Here is a 17,345-nt window from a genome sequence, read left to right as displayed (position 1 = left end):
ACTAATCCGTCTGATGGCGCTCACTCATTGATAATCACCACACCAAGTCCCTGGGATATAAATAGAAGAGCATATTAAAGCCAAGCCAATTACTTATCAGACTTACTGTAAGTCTCTGAGGGAGCGGCAAAGATTTATGAACGCTGTAATATGGAAGTGTGTGTGTGTGTGTGTGTATTAAAATGGTAGAGGGCACAGGGAGTGTGATAACTAGGTGATAGTGACCTCCACCTCAGCTTGTGTTCATGTGCTGTCTGTCACCACACAGGAAGAGGAAGAGGAGGAGCAAGTCAGCACACACATCGTTAGCACCTGGCAACAAGGACACCAAGTGGCCCATCCTGCTCGAAATAAAACAGAATATCTCTGTAAAGCGGTTTTCTCCCCGTCTCTGTTCTTCTCTCTTGCTCTTTCGCTTGCATTTCCTGCTATGCAAGATTCAAGATTCAAATGATCATTATCATAATAAGGGAAAGGAAACCTTTCAAGTCTTTTTTTTGTGCCTCATAATTGTGTGCTATCTATCCACATGCTGAAGACAAGAGTGACAATCTGTAGCTCTTTCATGCCCATCACATTTGTTCCGCTGTACAATTTGAAGCAGCCTGTTTTATTTAGCTGAGCTAGGGCTGTGCTGCCAGCTAAAAATAGCTCTGTCACCCTCCAACCACTTTGTGCCATCTGGGATTTGGGCTTGTGGGGATACTTGTGATGTATTCCTTCTTACATGAGTACCTAACTAGGTTTCTGCATGGCTCTTGTGATGTATTCCCTTCTTACATGAGTACCTAACTAGGTTTCTGCATGGCTCTTGTGATGTATTCCCTTCTTACATGAGTACCTAACTAGGTTTCTGCATGACTCTTGTGATGTATTCCCTTCTTACATGAGTACCTAACTAGGTTTCTGCATGGCTCTTGTGATGTATTCCCTTCTTACATGAGTACCTAACTAGGTTTCTGCATGGCTCTTGTGATGTATTCCTTCTTACATGAGTACCTAACTAGGTTTCTGCATGGCTCTTGTGATGTATTCCCTTCTTACATGAGTACCTAACTAGGGTCCTGCATGGCTCTTGTGATGTATTCCCTTCTTACATGAGTACCTAACTAGGTTTCTGCATGGCTCTTGTGATGTATTCCTTCTTACATGAGTACCTAACTAGGTTTCTGCATGGCTCCTCAGCATTTCAGAAGCTGCTATTTAAAGATCTGCCCCAACACACACTCATACATCACCCACACACACGCACGCAATATCCCTATTGCAAATCCCAAAGTGAAAGACATTGCTTGCAAATGCACAAGAGAGTCACGCTGCGACTCGCTGCTCTGGCAAAAACACAGTCAACTGATAGCAGTGTTAACTATGACTGAGCCATTTGCTGGACATTTAAATGGGAAGACGATTCTGTAGCTGCGCCATGTGCAATAAGCAGAGGGTTTTTAATATGGAGCGCGCTGGGCAGACAGCCCACACTGCAATCACCATGTTGAGCTGGGGAATGTAAACAGGGAATCCCCATCACTCACCCTGCACAAATGTGTAAACTTACACCCGGGAAGCATGCACACACGCACGCACGCACACACACACACACACACACACACACACACACACACACACACACACACACACACACATGCACACACTTTGTACACTCACAACCACATAAGAGTGTCTGAATTTGACATTGGCACATGTATGCATATATGTGTGTATTGATAATATTGATGCAAAATAGAAAAAAGGAGCTTCTTGGATATTAAGTTCACAGTTTAATTTAGAAGTAATGTACAGGTGTACTACACAAGTTTACTAACATGTACATCTTCAAGCAAAAACACGGGCACAGTACACCTGTACATTACTTCTAAATGAAACTGTGAACTTAATATCCAAGAAGCTCCTTTTTTCTATTTTGCATTCTACTTGGCCTGCTGAGCTTTCTTGGCCCACTTGTTTGTATTCTCCTTGATAATATTGATAACATTCTAGATGTCACACTCCCTCTCCTCCCTTCCATTGCATTCATATCACAACACAACTGTTGCTCGGAAACAGAACCTAGTCTTGTTTGGGCTGACCTGGGGCCAGTTGCACCAAGTGGTCTTAACTATGCCTGGTCGTAACTCCTACGTCGGTCTTAGTTAAGACCAGTCTTTAGAGTGGATTTACGCCTGTTGCACCAACACGGCTTACGTCTGGTCTTAACTACGCTGGTCGTAGCAATGCGCGTCCATGTGAATTGCCGGGGAATGCCCCCTGATTGGCCCAAAAATGTGCCTCGCGCCGTCACCCACTACTGGATGTGCGTCACTACACCCTCCCTCCTCCCGCCCCCTCCTCCTGTGGAAGCTCCGGGGGAAAATGGCGGCGATTAGTGCCAGGCAGTCTGAATGAAATTGAATGTAACGTTCCCAATCCTATGTATTAAATTCTAAAAAACGACCCTCAACATTTGGGAAGGCTAAGCCACACAACTACCGGTAGTTCATTATAATCGAACGTCATGCTTCGAAGGCGACTTTACGACGATGAGGACGGTGAGGACTCAATCACAGCAGCCTGTGCCTCTTACAGGCACAGGCACCTTACGCCTCCTCCTGACCAGGCGTAATATTTACGAGCGGTCTTAGTGAGAAAAAGGCCGGTTGGTGCAACCGGCGTAGCCGTTAGGTCGTAAAGTTACGACTGGCTTAGCTTAAGACCAGTCGTAAGACCACTTGGTGCAACTGGCCCCTGTAGATTAAAAAAATTATATCAACAACCTCAAATTCTACACAGACATAAATAAAACGTTCATTTTGGACCCGTCATTTCTTTTTAATGATTAATTCACAATCATATTTATTCTGCACCTTTCTAAAAGCCCAGTGGATGTATTCTTTTTCTTTTGTATTATTCGCCTACATAAAAATGCTTTCAATAAGACCTTGAAAGCCCTACAGGGCATTACAGCACATGTGTCCACGTGACTCGGTGCCCGTTCTATTGTTGTTGAGCAGAGGCTCAGCGCCCCCCGACATGACATCTTCTAAGATCAGAGCGAGCCACACAAAGAGCTAAGTGAACTGTGTGAGACGGCCTGGCAGTAAAAGCACAATGTGTCCATCTATGCTGGTGAGGTTTCCACTGTAGCCGGACAGCAGCCCTGGGTGTGAAGGACGGTCAGTGCTGTGGCATTTTAACATTCCACCACCACACGGTCAGCGCGGTCAGCTTTGTGTCGCATACAACAGATAATACCCTTCTCAGTACTCGGCCAAATACCACAAAGTACTATTCACACACAGACAGGCAGAGAGACAACGCTAATTCAGACGCATTCTGTTGATGAAAACACCACACACGGATAATTATAATCTTTTATCTTTTTTTTTAAATCTTGTATCGTTTTTGATAAGGAACACACAGAATGTGGTTACAGCTAAACTAATAAATGACCCTGCTCTATCTAGAAGATACCACATCACTGTCACTTCCATGGCTCACAGAGCATCTGCATTCAAGAATATGAGTCACAATGAATGAGATCCCAGTGAAAAAGGATTCAGAAAACACACGAGCTAATGTTTAAAAATCCAGGATAAAAAGCCTTAAGGGGAAGATTAGCAAGGAACCACTAACTCAATCACTAGAATCAAGTCAAATCAAGTACAGACTATGTACTACACGGTGCATTCTTTCTGATGTCATACGAGGATTGTGGGAGTTGAGTGAGAATTTGCAGCTCAAGTGTGAATATTTACAATTTATTTTTCCTTTTTGTTCCTTTTCTAAATGAGATACTGTCTGCTTCATAAATGATATCTAGAAAATTATTTTCTCGTCGTATACAATTGAATTAGGGCTGTCAATCGTTTACAATATTTAATCACGATTAATCGGATGATTGTCCATAGTTATATTTTATCTGTTCTAAATGTACCTTAAAGGGATATTTTTCAAGTTTTTAATACTACGTTCATTTCTAGCATCCCTTGCCACGCCCGCTGAACTGGCAGTGCTCATTCCTCCTCGTCATCATCCTCATCATCACTCATTTCTACCGTGCCTCGTTGTTTTGCCCTTGAGGGAGCTCGCAGACGCAGCGCACGCTATGCTATTATGATTGGAACAATAAAAAAAAAAGACAAATATTGTCTAGAATATTCTCCATAATACCCTCAAAGGTACTGCATTTAGTAGGCTATAACAAAAACAAATGCTATAAAAAAAAGAGCTGAAATCATAACATGCCAAATTCAAGCACACATCGACAACAGATGAGCAAAACGGGCATACTGAAAGGCAAGTGATAATTCCAAACCAGATAGATCAATGATCATCATCAGTGCAGATGGATTCATCAACAACAGTGAGGCCTTGGTCAGTTGATCTGGTGCCATTCTGTTGCTGCGCTCGCCCGTCCGCATCCGTTCCATGCCCGAGGCGTGCGTTAATCGGGTGTTAAAGCCCCAATCAGTAACTTTTTCACCTTAATTTAACAGCTTTTTAGTCATTGAGGATGGTAGAGTGACTTGTAACAGGGAGAATGTCACCTCTATTGGTCACACACCGCCTTCCAAAGGCCTCTCCTGGGACTAAGCAGTTTGGTGCCTCCGTCCCGGTGGCAAGATGCGCGCATGCACTGTACAGCGGGAGCGTTGTGTTCATGAAAACAAGGAAGTAACTCGGTGTGGATTTGCTACGAAAATGACGTTTCACGTAACTATGGATTATTATTTCATCACGTGGTGAGTACCCGATGTCACAACATGTACAGCTTTCTGGCGCTGTGTTTTGTTGACTTTGAACGGCGATATCGATATCGATATTATTGCACGCAGAGGGCGCAGTTTCTCCAATCGCAAAAGTTGCTGAATGGGGCTTTACAAAGGAATTTGCATTAACTCGTTATTATCTCGTTAACTTTGACAGCCCTAAATTAAAGATAAGGCAGGAAAACACTGTGATTATGTGTTTATAAACTACGTCAGAGAGATGTAGTCCGATTAAAACCACCTCACTGAGGCCAGCTGAAAGAGAAGATAGAGATATGTATGTGCTTACTGATGCAGGACAGGAGGTCATTGAACCTCTCTTTGGGGAAAAGGGGGTTCTCCAGACCCCGGAAGTAAAGTTTGAGAACGCCGGCCACCGAGTTGATATCGTGATTATTCTCATCGTCCGTCAGAGGGTCGTTTCCTAAAACACACACAGGTCAGTTTACAGGATTTTACATGAAATATTTCTTGTGCGACATTGACATTGGCTAAATATGGTCAACATAGCATGTCAACAGTTGTTTTTCAATGCACAGTACCAAACATTTAGGTCTCCAAAGTATGATGATTATATGGCAAATCAAAATAAGATGTATTCAGGTGTGTGGCTATTAGATTGCTTGACAGATATACAGTACCTCTTTCAAAAGAGTTCTTGATGTCATTAACTTCCAGGTGGGATCCAGATACACGAAATATTCCTTGATGTTGGAGGCCTGGAGAGAGAGAGAGAGAGAGAGAGAGAGAGAGAGAGAGAGAGAGAGAGAGAGAGTGAGTGAGGGAATTAAACAGAGAAAAAAGAACACAGACAACCAACATGTGCATACGTTTGCTCTGACAGCCGTTTGAAAGAACCCCCCCACCCAGCGAACAAAGCCTACTTCAGCTGGAACTAAAAGGCACATCCTGTTCGTTAAGCCCCTTCACTTTTCTAATTAAGGATAATTAATGAGTGAGGGAGACCGCAATCAAGTTTGACTAAAGTGTCCTCCAGCTGGGATCAGGATTTAATAAGGGGAGAGGGTCAGGAAGACGCATAATTAGCCTGCCGTTTGTCTTCTTTTTGGCTGGCTCTCTCCGCAGCAGGAGACGGCCGCTCGCTAACACGCAGCAGCTGACCCTGCAACCCCCCCCGAGACATCGCTGCTGCCGTGCCTTTCAACGCTCAAAGCCCTCTTCTGAGAGTTTTCATCTACGCCCATATTCAAGCCCACCGCGGGTTCCTGTGATAGGTTAAGGCTTAGCCTATCACAGGAACCCGCGGTGGGGTAGCTTAGCCGCTAAGCTGTCTGTCTTGCTGTGTGTCTGGGACGCTGGGCGGGGATGGCCCGGCCCGACCCAAGGTTGCTGTAAACAGGATGGGATCTGCATAGACTTTCCCATGACTGTGACCCAAATGGAACAAATTGCAATGGCGACATGAAAAAAAAAAAAAGAGTACACGCCCAAACAATTAGCACTTGGAAATTGCGCGGAGCGTCGCTCTTGATTGAACTTGGATGGAGCCGGAAATTAGGCGGTTTGTAATCAGTTTGTGAGTTTTTCAGAGAGAAAATGAATCTGGATTTTTAAACAGCAGCTTGGGCCGTTGCCACTTGGTCTGTCTGCAAGAGGAAATATAAGACAGCCGTAGATTTGTGACAGTTTAAAGTACAGAAAAAACATCCTGCACTGTGAAATAACACAGGGACATCCAACTCACCGTATAAATTTATAAAACGAATACAGCTTTCCACCACGCGAGGGATCGCTTGTCCAGAGTCCTTTGAAGGTGAAGGAAACAAAAAAACCTAAATGTCAGATCCTGTTGAATCGTACCTTTTCATTACGTGCACACGAACAGGTCAATACGATGTACAAGTATACTGTATTAGATTAGCATGCACACCCATTACAAGTGAACTTAGTAGGGTTAGATACAAAGTGAGGGTTACTACATTGAGATCTTACTCAGACAGAAATGTGTTGACTCACAAAATCCATAGAAATTACTTATTGGCCACAATAACAAGCCAGCATGTACAAGCTTGATATCCAGCACATTTCAATTGGTCTCTGGTGGTACTAAAAATACTCTTGTCATCTGATGAGAAACAATCTTGTGCTCCCCATGAGCCTCGCTAAGTGATACTTATGTAAAGAGCCACACACTCAATATGGAGTCGAGGGCCAGGGTGCTGAGAGGAGAGGAGAGGTGCCATCACCTTAAGGGAAAACACATTCCTCGTCTCACACACTTAAGAGAATATCTGGACTCGATGCCAGCTGCTCCCGCAGCTCCGTGCTGGAGAGGGACTCAGTACATGCTTTGAATGATAGTGGATCTATTTACAGCCCTCAGGGGGAACACACATGGTCCAAACACAGCAACCATGCCACAAATCCACTGCCACCATGCCAGAAATCCACTGTGTACCAATGGAGTGGAGCTGTGACGGGCTGAGGCACAGGTCTGCTGCTGCTGCAGGATTATGTATAATAGTATCACACTGGATGATGGGTGGTGACTGTTTGGATTAGTTGAATTCAATATACATTTTGATAATATACAGTTTTAGGTATGCTGAGAACTTTCTATGAGAACTTTTCAGTTGAGCCATTCATTCTGTCTGAGTCAGCTCAGAAACTTGATTAAAAGACATGAACACATGGCATTACAAACAGGCAGTGGTAGTGTTGTTAGAGGCAGGGCATACAGGCAGATAAGGGAAATAAGTGTAGGCAAATAGCATGAGGCCCCACTAAGATGGTCTCTACCTGATGTCGGGCATGTGAGTTCCGTCGTCCACGGCTATAAAGAAGGGTTGCAAGAGGCGGAGAGAGAGAGAGAGATAGACAGAGATAGAGAGAGAGAGAGAGAGAGAGAGAAGCAAGACCCAGATTAGGACCAGAGCAGATGCCCACCAAAGCTGACAAAGGGCCACACCCTCATTCCCCTCAGTGCACTGCTGGAATCAGACTCAAAGGAAACAGTGGGAGCAAGGCGGGACAGGGTCACCAGTGAGAGGCAGCGAGGAGGCTGGAGGAGGGAGGCAGCACCTCTTATCAGGTCTGCCAAACATTCCCTGACTGGTCATCTATCCTGCTGTTTCCACTGACCGCTACACTCACTTTGAACAGAGGAGGGCCAGGGAGAGAGAGAGAGAGAGAGAGAGAGAGAGAGAGACACACACACACACACACAGAGGAAAGAATATCTCTGCCAGAGCCACGCAGCTCAGTGATGCCATGTCATCCGTCTAGCCCCCCTCCCTCTCCTCCTCCAGCCGTCCTGGATGCCTTCTGTCAGTGCCACCACCCCCCAAGTCAGAGGATCCCAAGGAGCAGGTCAGAGCTCACTGACTCATGGGTAAGGTCTCCAAAATCCATCTTAGCACAAAGATGTCCGTTTTATTGCCTTTGTATTGCAACTTCTAAAAAGACACATCAAGATGATAAGATGTTTTGGGGAAAACCCGCCCAAACAGCCAGAAAGCCAGAGCAAGACAGAGAAGAGATGGAAAGAATCAATGTGTGGAGAGGCCGGCCTGGTCATCAGTACCTTGATAAATGACTCCATATTGCCATTAAATAACCTAACGCTAAAAACAGAGCGGGGCCTAGCCCGCCGCGTGCCAGCGTGGGATTTGAGCAGCAGGTTCAGAGGCCTAGAATACAGAGAATGCATTATAACAAGTCTCAAACAATTCATTTTTCTGTTTCCCAAACCCTAAACCCCATGTTTGTCTAAGAAAAAAACAACCCCCCCCCAAAAAAAAACACACAAAAACAAACAATAGTTAGCTACGGATTCAGTACATCTCTGCCATCTGCTCAGTTACTTTGCTTCTATTTGGTAACATCTCTAACTTGAAAGCAACACATTTCATTTTCATGCAAAGTAGACTTATTATTTCTCTCCTCTAGGCCTGTAAGAGGTTTTAAGGTCCCTCTTCCCCCCTTGTCACTCTCTTGCAGTGTTGTCAGGCCTGACGGACTTTACTCTTGGGACAGGAAAGGACAATAACTGCACCACACCGTCCATGCCAGACTGGGCATATGGTTAAACACAATGCAGGGGGCGGGCACATCTGCTCGGCGCTCTACAGGGACTCTTATCTGACATCACACTCAAGCTATGGATTTTTCTGCTTTCATTCATGGTCATAGAGGATTTTTCACATGGAAATGTCCCCGTGGCAATCTGTCCTTTCCTTGACGAGCTCAGAGGTCTCACAAAAGTTACTCCCACTGTTTGGAGGAAAAGTCATCGGATGTGTGTTATTCAGTGTGCGCACGAATATGTGTCTTGAAGTGAGTGGAGGCACAGGCAGCTATGCCTTTCTGTGTGTGTGTGTGTGTGTGTGTGTGTGTGTGTGTGTGTGTGTGTGTGTGTTACCTTGTGGTCATGTAGTCAGCTCTGTGACCTGTAGGCAAAGACAGACAGAAAGGAGATGTGGGGGGGAGGTTAGATGTGCGGACAGGCCAGGACCCATCTCGGAGGTCCCTGCAGTGCATTGTGCATACGCCTAGTGAAGCTTTTGAAATCTGCCATCTGTCCGCAACTACTGACCTCTTCGGCAGCACAAATAAACCCCTACACACAAATGCACACACACATAACAAACACCTCATAGCTTGCGCAAAAACAACTGTTGCGTATGCAACACTTTACTCACATGACCGTTATAGATAGTTTTAAATGGACCCTAGCTTACTTCCTGTTGCAGTGACAGGAAATAAACAAGGTTTCAAATTAAGCAATAAGCCCAAGAAGCCACAGTTTAGAGTGATTTTACAACGGCTAAGAGGGGTTTACGGCACGCCCTCTTAGCTGTTGTAAAATAAATGTAAACCACAGCCTCACACAATTCCGTGAAAAGCGTCTATAGTAACAAACATCTAGCAGACACGTGATCCATTTACTACTGATACGGACATGGCCACACACACATTATTATTATTATTCATCATCATCATCAACTTTATTTGCAGACACAGGGTCCAGATATAACAACAGACAACAATTCAGAGAACACACAAATACACAGTATATCTATAAAAGGCACTTATACCAAAACTTCCACATATGTGATTGGTATCTGACAGAACTAATACCAGGGTTGGTTAGTAGCATGATATTCGAGTTCTGAGAGACATTTAGACGCCCAATAAATTTGTACATCAAGGTTCTTAAAAGTGCCTGAAAAGTGCTGACACCTGCATGGCAGAACAGTTCACTTGCACTAGTCCACCTGGGTTTTCTCAGCAAAATCCTCATACAGTCATTGTATGCAACCTGGAGTTTGTGGAGGCTAGCTTTTTTATACTTAACCCACATTATTATTATTATTATTATTATTATTATTATTATTATTATTATTATTATTATTATTATTATAGGAACACACACTGAGCTACAAGTCAGGACAAGACAAAGTAATGATTAAGCACAAAATAGCCCCCAAATAGTTTTGGACAATAGGGGAAGTTTTCAATGTGTGGCGACATGCTCACATGAGCAGGACCTGACCTCTCTTTGTGACTCTGACTGTACTAGTGTGATTGAGGACCATGTAGAGGACGCAGAAGATAAGACCTCCCTCCTCATTAGCACACAGCTCCATGACTTATTAAGCAGGCAGGTTGACTGAGGCCGCTGAGACCACCAAGCCTGCTGCCTGCATTCATCCAGCTGTGATTAGAACAATAGCTGACAGAGACTGTGTGTGTGTTGACAGTAGATTAGCTGGGGCCTTGAGGAGATCCCACCAATGTAGAACAAGGAGAACCCGCCTTAATAACCATGGCCTCCTAATGGCTTGGGAGGCCATTAATTTAGTGGCAAATCAATCACTAAGACGGATAGTACAACTTCGCTGTCCCCCTCAGCTCTGGCTTTCCTGGCTAAAACCCAGATTACCATCTACTGTAGGACTAGGAACTTTGGCTGGTGCAAAAAAGCATGGAAACAAAAGCATTTTTTTTTTTTTTTACCATGAGTAGTGTTTTGTAGGACTGTATAAAACTATCAAATCAATGTTCACCTTTCATATTGAGTTATGTTGGCTATTTGGACACCAATTAACTAGCCGGGGCATCTGGGCAGCGTGGAGCTAAAAGCACTCGCCTACCACCGTGGAGACCCAGGTTCAATTCCCGGCAGCGGTACTTCTGGCTTGGTCAGACATTCCTACAGACACAATTGGCCGTGTCTGCAGGTGGGAAGCCGGTGGGGTATGAGTCCTGGTCGCTGCTCTAGTGCCTCCTCTGGTCGGTCGGGGCGCCTATTCGGGGGGGGGAGGTGAACTTGGGGTAATAGCATGTTCCTCCCACGAGTGATGTCCTGCCAGTGAAACTCCTCACTGGTAGGTGAAAAGAAGCGGCTGGCGACTGCACATGTATCGGAGGAAGCATGTGCTAGTCTACGGCTCTCCCCAGATTGGGAAGGGTGGACTTGATAAAAAAATAAAAAAAAAATAGCCGATACAAGGACGTTCTAGGAGATAATTAGCTTGGGTGACCCCAGCCTTCAACGTGACGTCACAGACAATGCCTGTAATGTCTTCATCCTGATAGTACATAGAGGTCACCTGGAGGCTGGGCTGGAGGATGGTGATGGTGTGAGAGTGGGAAAGTAAAAGACGGGTTAAGTATAGGGACGTATAGTGCTGACGATCGTCACTGTACCTTCACCAATTGTCCTCTTCAGCAAGTCATGCTTGGCCTGCAGTTTGGTGATGAGATTACTGCCCTCCAGAAACTCCCGGAATTTCTGTGGAGAATTGAGAGTAATTACACGGCGGCCCTGATGAGCCAAGCAGATCGCCCGCTCTTAAGACAGCAATCTGTGATAAGGCCGCCAAGGGCAGACACGCTGAGAAGCCTTTTGAAAGCCTTTATCAGACCATGTCCATCTGTAGAATGGAATAGGGTCGAGGTTAGCCTCAGAGTGGACGTATTTTGAGAGAGCTTAGCTTCTGCAAGCTGATCATTTCAAAAGGGGCATTGTGAGTTTTTTTTTTAAGTCGAACAAAATTCACACGCACACTCTCAGCATTTTTAAGTTGGGACAAAAGGCTTGTGTTCAGATTCTCTGATTCATTCTAGGGATGTTTGTAACAACCACTAACCGGACAAAAGCAAGCAGCTATATTCACTTCTTTTAGAATGATGCAGTGTGGAAGGCTCACTGGGGCATCAAAGAGAGAGAGTGTGTGAGAGAGATTTGTGGGGTTTATACACATTTTTCTTTACAGAAAATAAAATCACACAACAACAATATCTGTGAAGGCCTTGTCTCTTTCCGGACACCCACCCTTATTCCAGCAGCATCCTCATCCCTCTCAACGACACTTCACTTCAGCCGCAACCCTAACCCTAACTCCTCTCCACTCTCCACTCACCATGAAGTAACCCTAACTCCTCTCCACTCACCATGAAGTAACCCTAACTCCTCTCCACTCACCATGAAGTAACCCTAACTCCTCTCCACTCACCATGAAGTAACCCTAACTCCTCTCCACTCACCATGAAGTAACCCTAACTCCTCTCCACTCACCATGAAGTAACCCTAACTCCTCTCCACTCACCATGAAGTAACCCTAACTCCTCTCCACTCACCATGAAGTAACCCTAACTCCTCTCCACTCGTTTTGAACACTCCACTCACCATGAAGTAGAACTGCTCCGTCTCCTGTTGGTTGGCCCTCCTCTTGGCAATGCTGGGCTTGCTGAGGTAAGTCTCCGACACGGTGGACTTGAGCGACTCGGTGGAGCGGCTGTGGTGGAAACACTCGGACACGTCGTAATCCTCGATGGTCACCATGTCCTGGATGGTGGTCAGGGTGGCCTCAGATGTCTTTTTGATCTGGGGACACAGGAAGAGAGGGTTAGAGCTGGGTTCTTGTACATTTAAAATAGCGATAAACGATATCAGACCTCATAACAATCCTGAAATGAATGTGTGCTATGTGGAGATTTAGTTGAGACATAATGATATGAGCCAACATCTACACAGCAGTCAGCTATGTTGCCATTTACACTTCTTTTCTAAAGCTCGTATATCAAGTTCCACTCCGAAACGAAGCTCCTCTCAGGACCCAGACCATGCTAGCCTGGCTCCAGACTTCGAAGTGCCGCCCACTCCACAGTTGTGGATTTGGCTGTTCTTGATGATGGAAATGAGTTTACAAGTTGGCAATTCAGTCTGAATTTCAGACCATTCAGCAGCTTGAAGCAACTTGTTAAACTAGTAAACTTGCTACCTGCCTCTTCATTTGTTGTGAACTGGGACATGCAACCTTCAGCAGGAGAAACGTTCTGTCAAATCTGTGACACTTAGCTTACCTGTGCTTTGCAAAGTTTCTCCTTGCTGTGTTATTTACAAATGTGTTGTGCATTCTGTCAACCTCTAGTGGTCAGAAAGGGACGACTAATGGAGTACACACGTGACTGTCCAAGAGTCATCGCTATCAGGGTGCTAACACAGCTATCAGGGTGCTACCACAGCTATCAGGGTGCTACCACAGTGGACTCAGTGGCTGGCTTGTATGATGGCACTCGCTAAAACCTCTCTTTCTATCCCACAACACTGAAAAATTCAGGCATTTTCTGACAGTCTCACCTTCCGTGCTCTCGTGAAAACTCCACCAGCCCTTGAACATGACATCCCAGCCAAAGCAATCAATTAGCATGCACTCAAAGGGGCTGGAGGTGGACAGTGTGGGGTGGAGATGGTACATTCACTCGCGGGCTTTTAACATTCATTTCCATAACCGCCTCTTCCCTGTCAAGCGGAGTGCTTCTCCAGGAGCTTATAAACGTCAGGGCTTGGCCATGCGTACCCCATCACTTACAGCCAAACAAGATGTTCAGCTAGCAAAACGCTAAGAGGCCACAACTGCTTCCAGCTTCCAATGATGCTGCTAGACAACAGAGGACTGTCAAACACATAGGAGGACAAATGAGTTTCTAACAGCTCTATAATGTGAAAAATCATATTAAAAAAAGCAATCAATAAAAAAAATAAGTCTACAGTACAGATGTGATGATACATTTGGGAGAGAGGAGAGACAGAGAGAACGAGAAAGAGATAATTCAAAGAAGTTAAAGGGGCCCTATTATAAGAATATAAGACAAGATTTCCTCTATTTTTATAAATATATGATGAAAGATGTTTATCATCGACATTGTGAAAATTGTATTTTGTCAGTGATGATTAAAGCAGCTACGAGCAACTTTTTCGATTGTTATTAAACAGTATAAATTTAATATCAATGCATCACATCTTACCTCTAATAGTCGACGAGACCAAAGCCGTGTGTATCTGAGATTGCTCCCTTAGGTGATTATTAAGTCTATAGTCTGTCTAAACTCGCGCCAACAGGGGGCTCTCTAGAGCGACCGGACCGGGTAACCCGGAAGTGAAACGCGGAAGTGAAACCAGGAAGTGAAACGCAGCTGCCTGCCTCGCCGTTTGCGCTGCCTAGCAACATAACATAAACAATGTGAACGCCACGCATACTCTCGCGAACATCTCTCGTTATATTCTAACAGGTTTTTTGGAAGTTATTTTGTGGTTATGGCCGAAGTGGCTGCTGCAAACCGTTTCATTTCACTTCCTGATCTTCCCTGGCCACAGACAGCCTACACTGGCCGATTCACTCGGGGCTCAAGCGAGACTATTCTGCGTTGGTCTCGTCGACTATTAGAGGTAAGATGTGATGCATTGATATTAAATTTATACTGTTTAATAACAATCGAAAAAGTTGCTCGTAGCTGCTTTAAATTTGAAGTTATTGGCATTTTCAAAAATCCATCCTTTTTTACAGGCATTTCCAGTCAACGCATCACAACTGGTCTTGACCGGCGCTCCTCATTAAACAATTGCGGTACTAAAATCCTTTCAATCAGGCAAATGAGCAGCATTTGAACGGCAATGCCTCCACTCAGCAGGTTTGCCTCGTCTGAATGAGTCTGCCAACCCATGCTTCAGCATTATTAGCTTAGAGTTAGAGTTATTAGAGTGCAGACCTCCGCCAAGGCCAATAGTCCGGTCTGTCTGCTATGATATGCTCATTTCATGAGTCGGCTCGGATCCGCTCCAAAAATGTAATGGGTTCTTCCTTGGTCCATGCTACACCCTTCCACCAAGTGTCATGAAAATTGGCCCTGTAGTTTTTCCGTAATCCTGCTGACAGACAGACAGACAGACAGACAGGCAGACAGACGGACAACGGTGGCAATGACAGAGAGAGGAGCAAGAGGGATAGAGAGAGACAAACAGATAAAGGAGGGGGTAAACAGGGGAGGAGGGGACAGCGAGTGACTGACTGTCGAGTGTGAGCATGAGTCACTGATGTGGAAAAGCTGCGGGAGAGGGGCCCCGTTGTGCAGAAACACCAACCACCATTTCTCTTCTCAGCGTTCGGTAAATAAATGCTCCTCGGCGTTCAGCAGAGACACTAGACGAGGAAGAGTCGAGCACCGTGACCATCGCAAGTCAAAAACTCTGCGTACTTCTTTCAAAGGGGGGGCAACACAGGTCACTGGGGCCCCGAGTGACACGCAGTTTGAATTCCCTCTAATTAGCCTTCATGGTCAGCCGGACCCCCACTCAAAGTCACTGACCCCCACGTCTCATTTATAAAGTGAGTACGACCTGAAAAAACAAAGGCAGATTCCTCATGTAACTGTTATACACACCGAGACAGAGAGTGGATTACTGCGTGTTTTTCCAACTGCTTGACCTGTGACTCATTTGGCCTGAATAGCAACACCTGAATAGCAAGGTGGAATCCAACCAAGGGGGAATGTCTTTCATGTGTTACTGTGATGGATTAGGGTGCTGAAAAGCACACACAATGTGGATGTAGTTACAGTGTCATTCATCTGGCCGGGAAGCAGAAACACACGGCATGTTACGACACGGCTAATGACGGTGTGCACGACAGGAAACAGGCGATTCTGACGACGACGAAAATTCAAACACACAAAGAAAAACATCATCCTTATGTGTGACGAGTGACAGTTGGTGATTAAAGGAGTGATTTTCTGCAGCAGAACCCGAGGGGGGGGGGGTGAAGCCCTGCTCTCTTCAGTGCAGAGAAAAGGCAATGAAGTAAACCGATACTGATAAATAAACTGAAATAAACGATGCTTGATTCCTCTCCTAAGAATGTGGGACTACTGTATAACTTTGAGGTGAATGATGATGAATATCATGAATGATACAGTCAAAATAAAATGCTTGATTTTGGGTGAGTGTGTAGTCAGGGTTATCCTGACCTGAATACACCACATATCAGTCATTGTCGGAACGTATCGAGCAAATGTGTTACAGCACCTCCAGTTTCGGAAAGGAAGCCATTTTCAAGGTACAAATGTGGGAATTTAACTTGGAAATGTTGAGCTATAGTATACAGTTAGGGCTATCCTGAACTCAAATATCAGTCATTGTGAGGAGGATTTTGTTCTTCTTCCTTGCATCCCAAAATCAAAGAAAGCAGTAATTTCCCTCACTATTTAGCCAAAGCTTCCTCTATGCAGGGAAAAGCCTAAACTAGTGAGTGTGTTTGGTGTGCCTCTCAATCTGTCGCTGGCAGCCTCTCCAGGACGGCCTGTGGAGGTGAGGGGCCCAGCTGTCATCGTATGGAGAGAGAGGACTCATGCATGCCAAACAATCGCTCCCAATGAAGAAGCTGTTGAGATCGCATCCATTATTCAACAGACTACTAGTTACCAGTGTTCACTGTTGGGCTCAATTACAACAGGGCTTTTAGTGAGACTCGCTGGATATGCCCACTAGTCCCTGCAGCTGCACGGAGCCAGGGGCAAGTCTCCGGGATTGAGAAAACTTTACTGTTTAGTTTGAATAATAATAAAGCTTTTCCTACAGTATGGTGCTATATGGATTATTAGAGAATGAAACAGTATGAAATCATGATTATAGTGACCCAATCACTAATTCATAATTTGAATCATTTTATACTGAAAACCACAAATAGAATTATAGCTGCTGCGCAGCAATGGGTCGTGGCCGGGCAAGTCTCAAGTCTTTTAGCTATAGTCCAAGTCACGTCTCAAGTCTTCAGTCACAAATCCAAGTCAAGTCTCAAGTCTCTTATGGGTGAGCTTTCTATCATCTGCTGCATGCAATCCAGCTTTTTCTGATTTCCTTGCAGCATGGAGCTTCTTGATCATCTGATGGCGTTTTTTGTTGCGAGGCATCTCAACTGGGACCTTACATGGAAAGATATACTGTTCCCACTTATATAGTGTCAACCAGAAAGGATTTGTGACATCACTTATGACACAAATCATAAGTGCTCTGCATACTATGGTCCTTCTGTAGGAAAAGCAGGGCAGAAATAAGAAATCAGTTCTGTACCAAATTGAAAATCATTCTGCATTCCACACTTCAAAGCCGGTGTTATTCTGCATGGCAGTGCAACATCAGTAAGGCTTATTTCAGCATGAAACCAACACACATCATCTCATCTCTCTCACAAGGCAGGCTGCTGTCTGTCTATAGCTTTCAACAGACCCTCTAGTGAGTGTGTAATCTGCTGATCAACCCACTCTGTGTACAAACAC

General features: G+C 44.9%; 1 protein-coding gene across 6 annotated transcripts in view; it reads right to left on the bottom strand.

Moving 5' to 3' along the window:
* srgap1a (SLIT-ROBO Rho GTPase activating protein 1a) overlaps nt 1-17,345 on the bottom strand; it is a 110,329-nt gene that overhangs the window by 19,503 nt on the left and 73,481 nt on the right. For 4 of the 6 annotated variants that reach the window (XM_083654990.1, XM_083654991.1, XM_083654992.1 and 1 more), the window contains exons 9-15: nt 12,421-12,618; nt 11,439-11,523; nt 9,148-9,175; nt 8,311-8,416; nt 6,472-6,532; nt 5,408-5,485; nt 5,056-5,190 (exon numbers count right to left, since the gene is read on the bottom strand). In XM_083654990.1, coding sequence (XP_083511116.1) covers nt 5,056-5,190; nt 5,408-5,485; nt 6,472-6,532; nt 8,311-8,416; nt 9,148-9,175; nt 11,439-11,523; nt 12,421-12,618 — 691 coding nt within the window. Of the gene's footprint in view, nt 1-5,055; nt 5,191-5,407; nt 5,486-6,471; nt 6,533-7,526; nt 7,561-8,310; nt 8,417-9,147; nt 9,176-11,438; nt 11,524-12,420; nt 12,619-17,345 lie in introns of all 6 variants that reach the window. The other 2 variants (XM_083654994.1, XM_083654995.1) reach the window with 1 other exon arrangement.

This window comes from Poromitra crassiceps (genome assembly GCF_964638095.1).
Source record: "Poromitra crassiceps genome assembly, chromosome: 18".
NCBI lineage: Eukaryota > Metazoa > Chordata > Actinopteri > Beryciformes > Melamphaidae > Poromitra > Poromitra crassiceps.
This window is presented reverse-complemented; position numbering and strand designations above follow the sequence as displayed.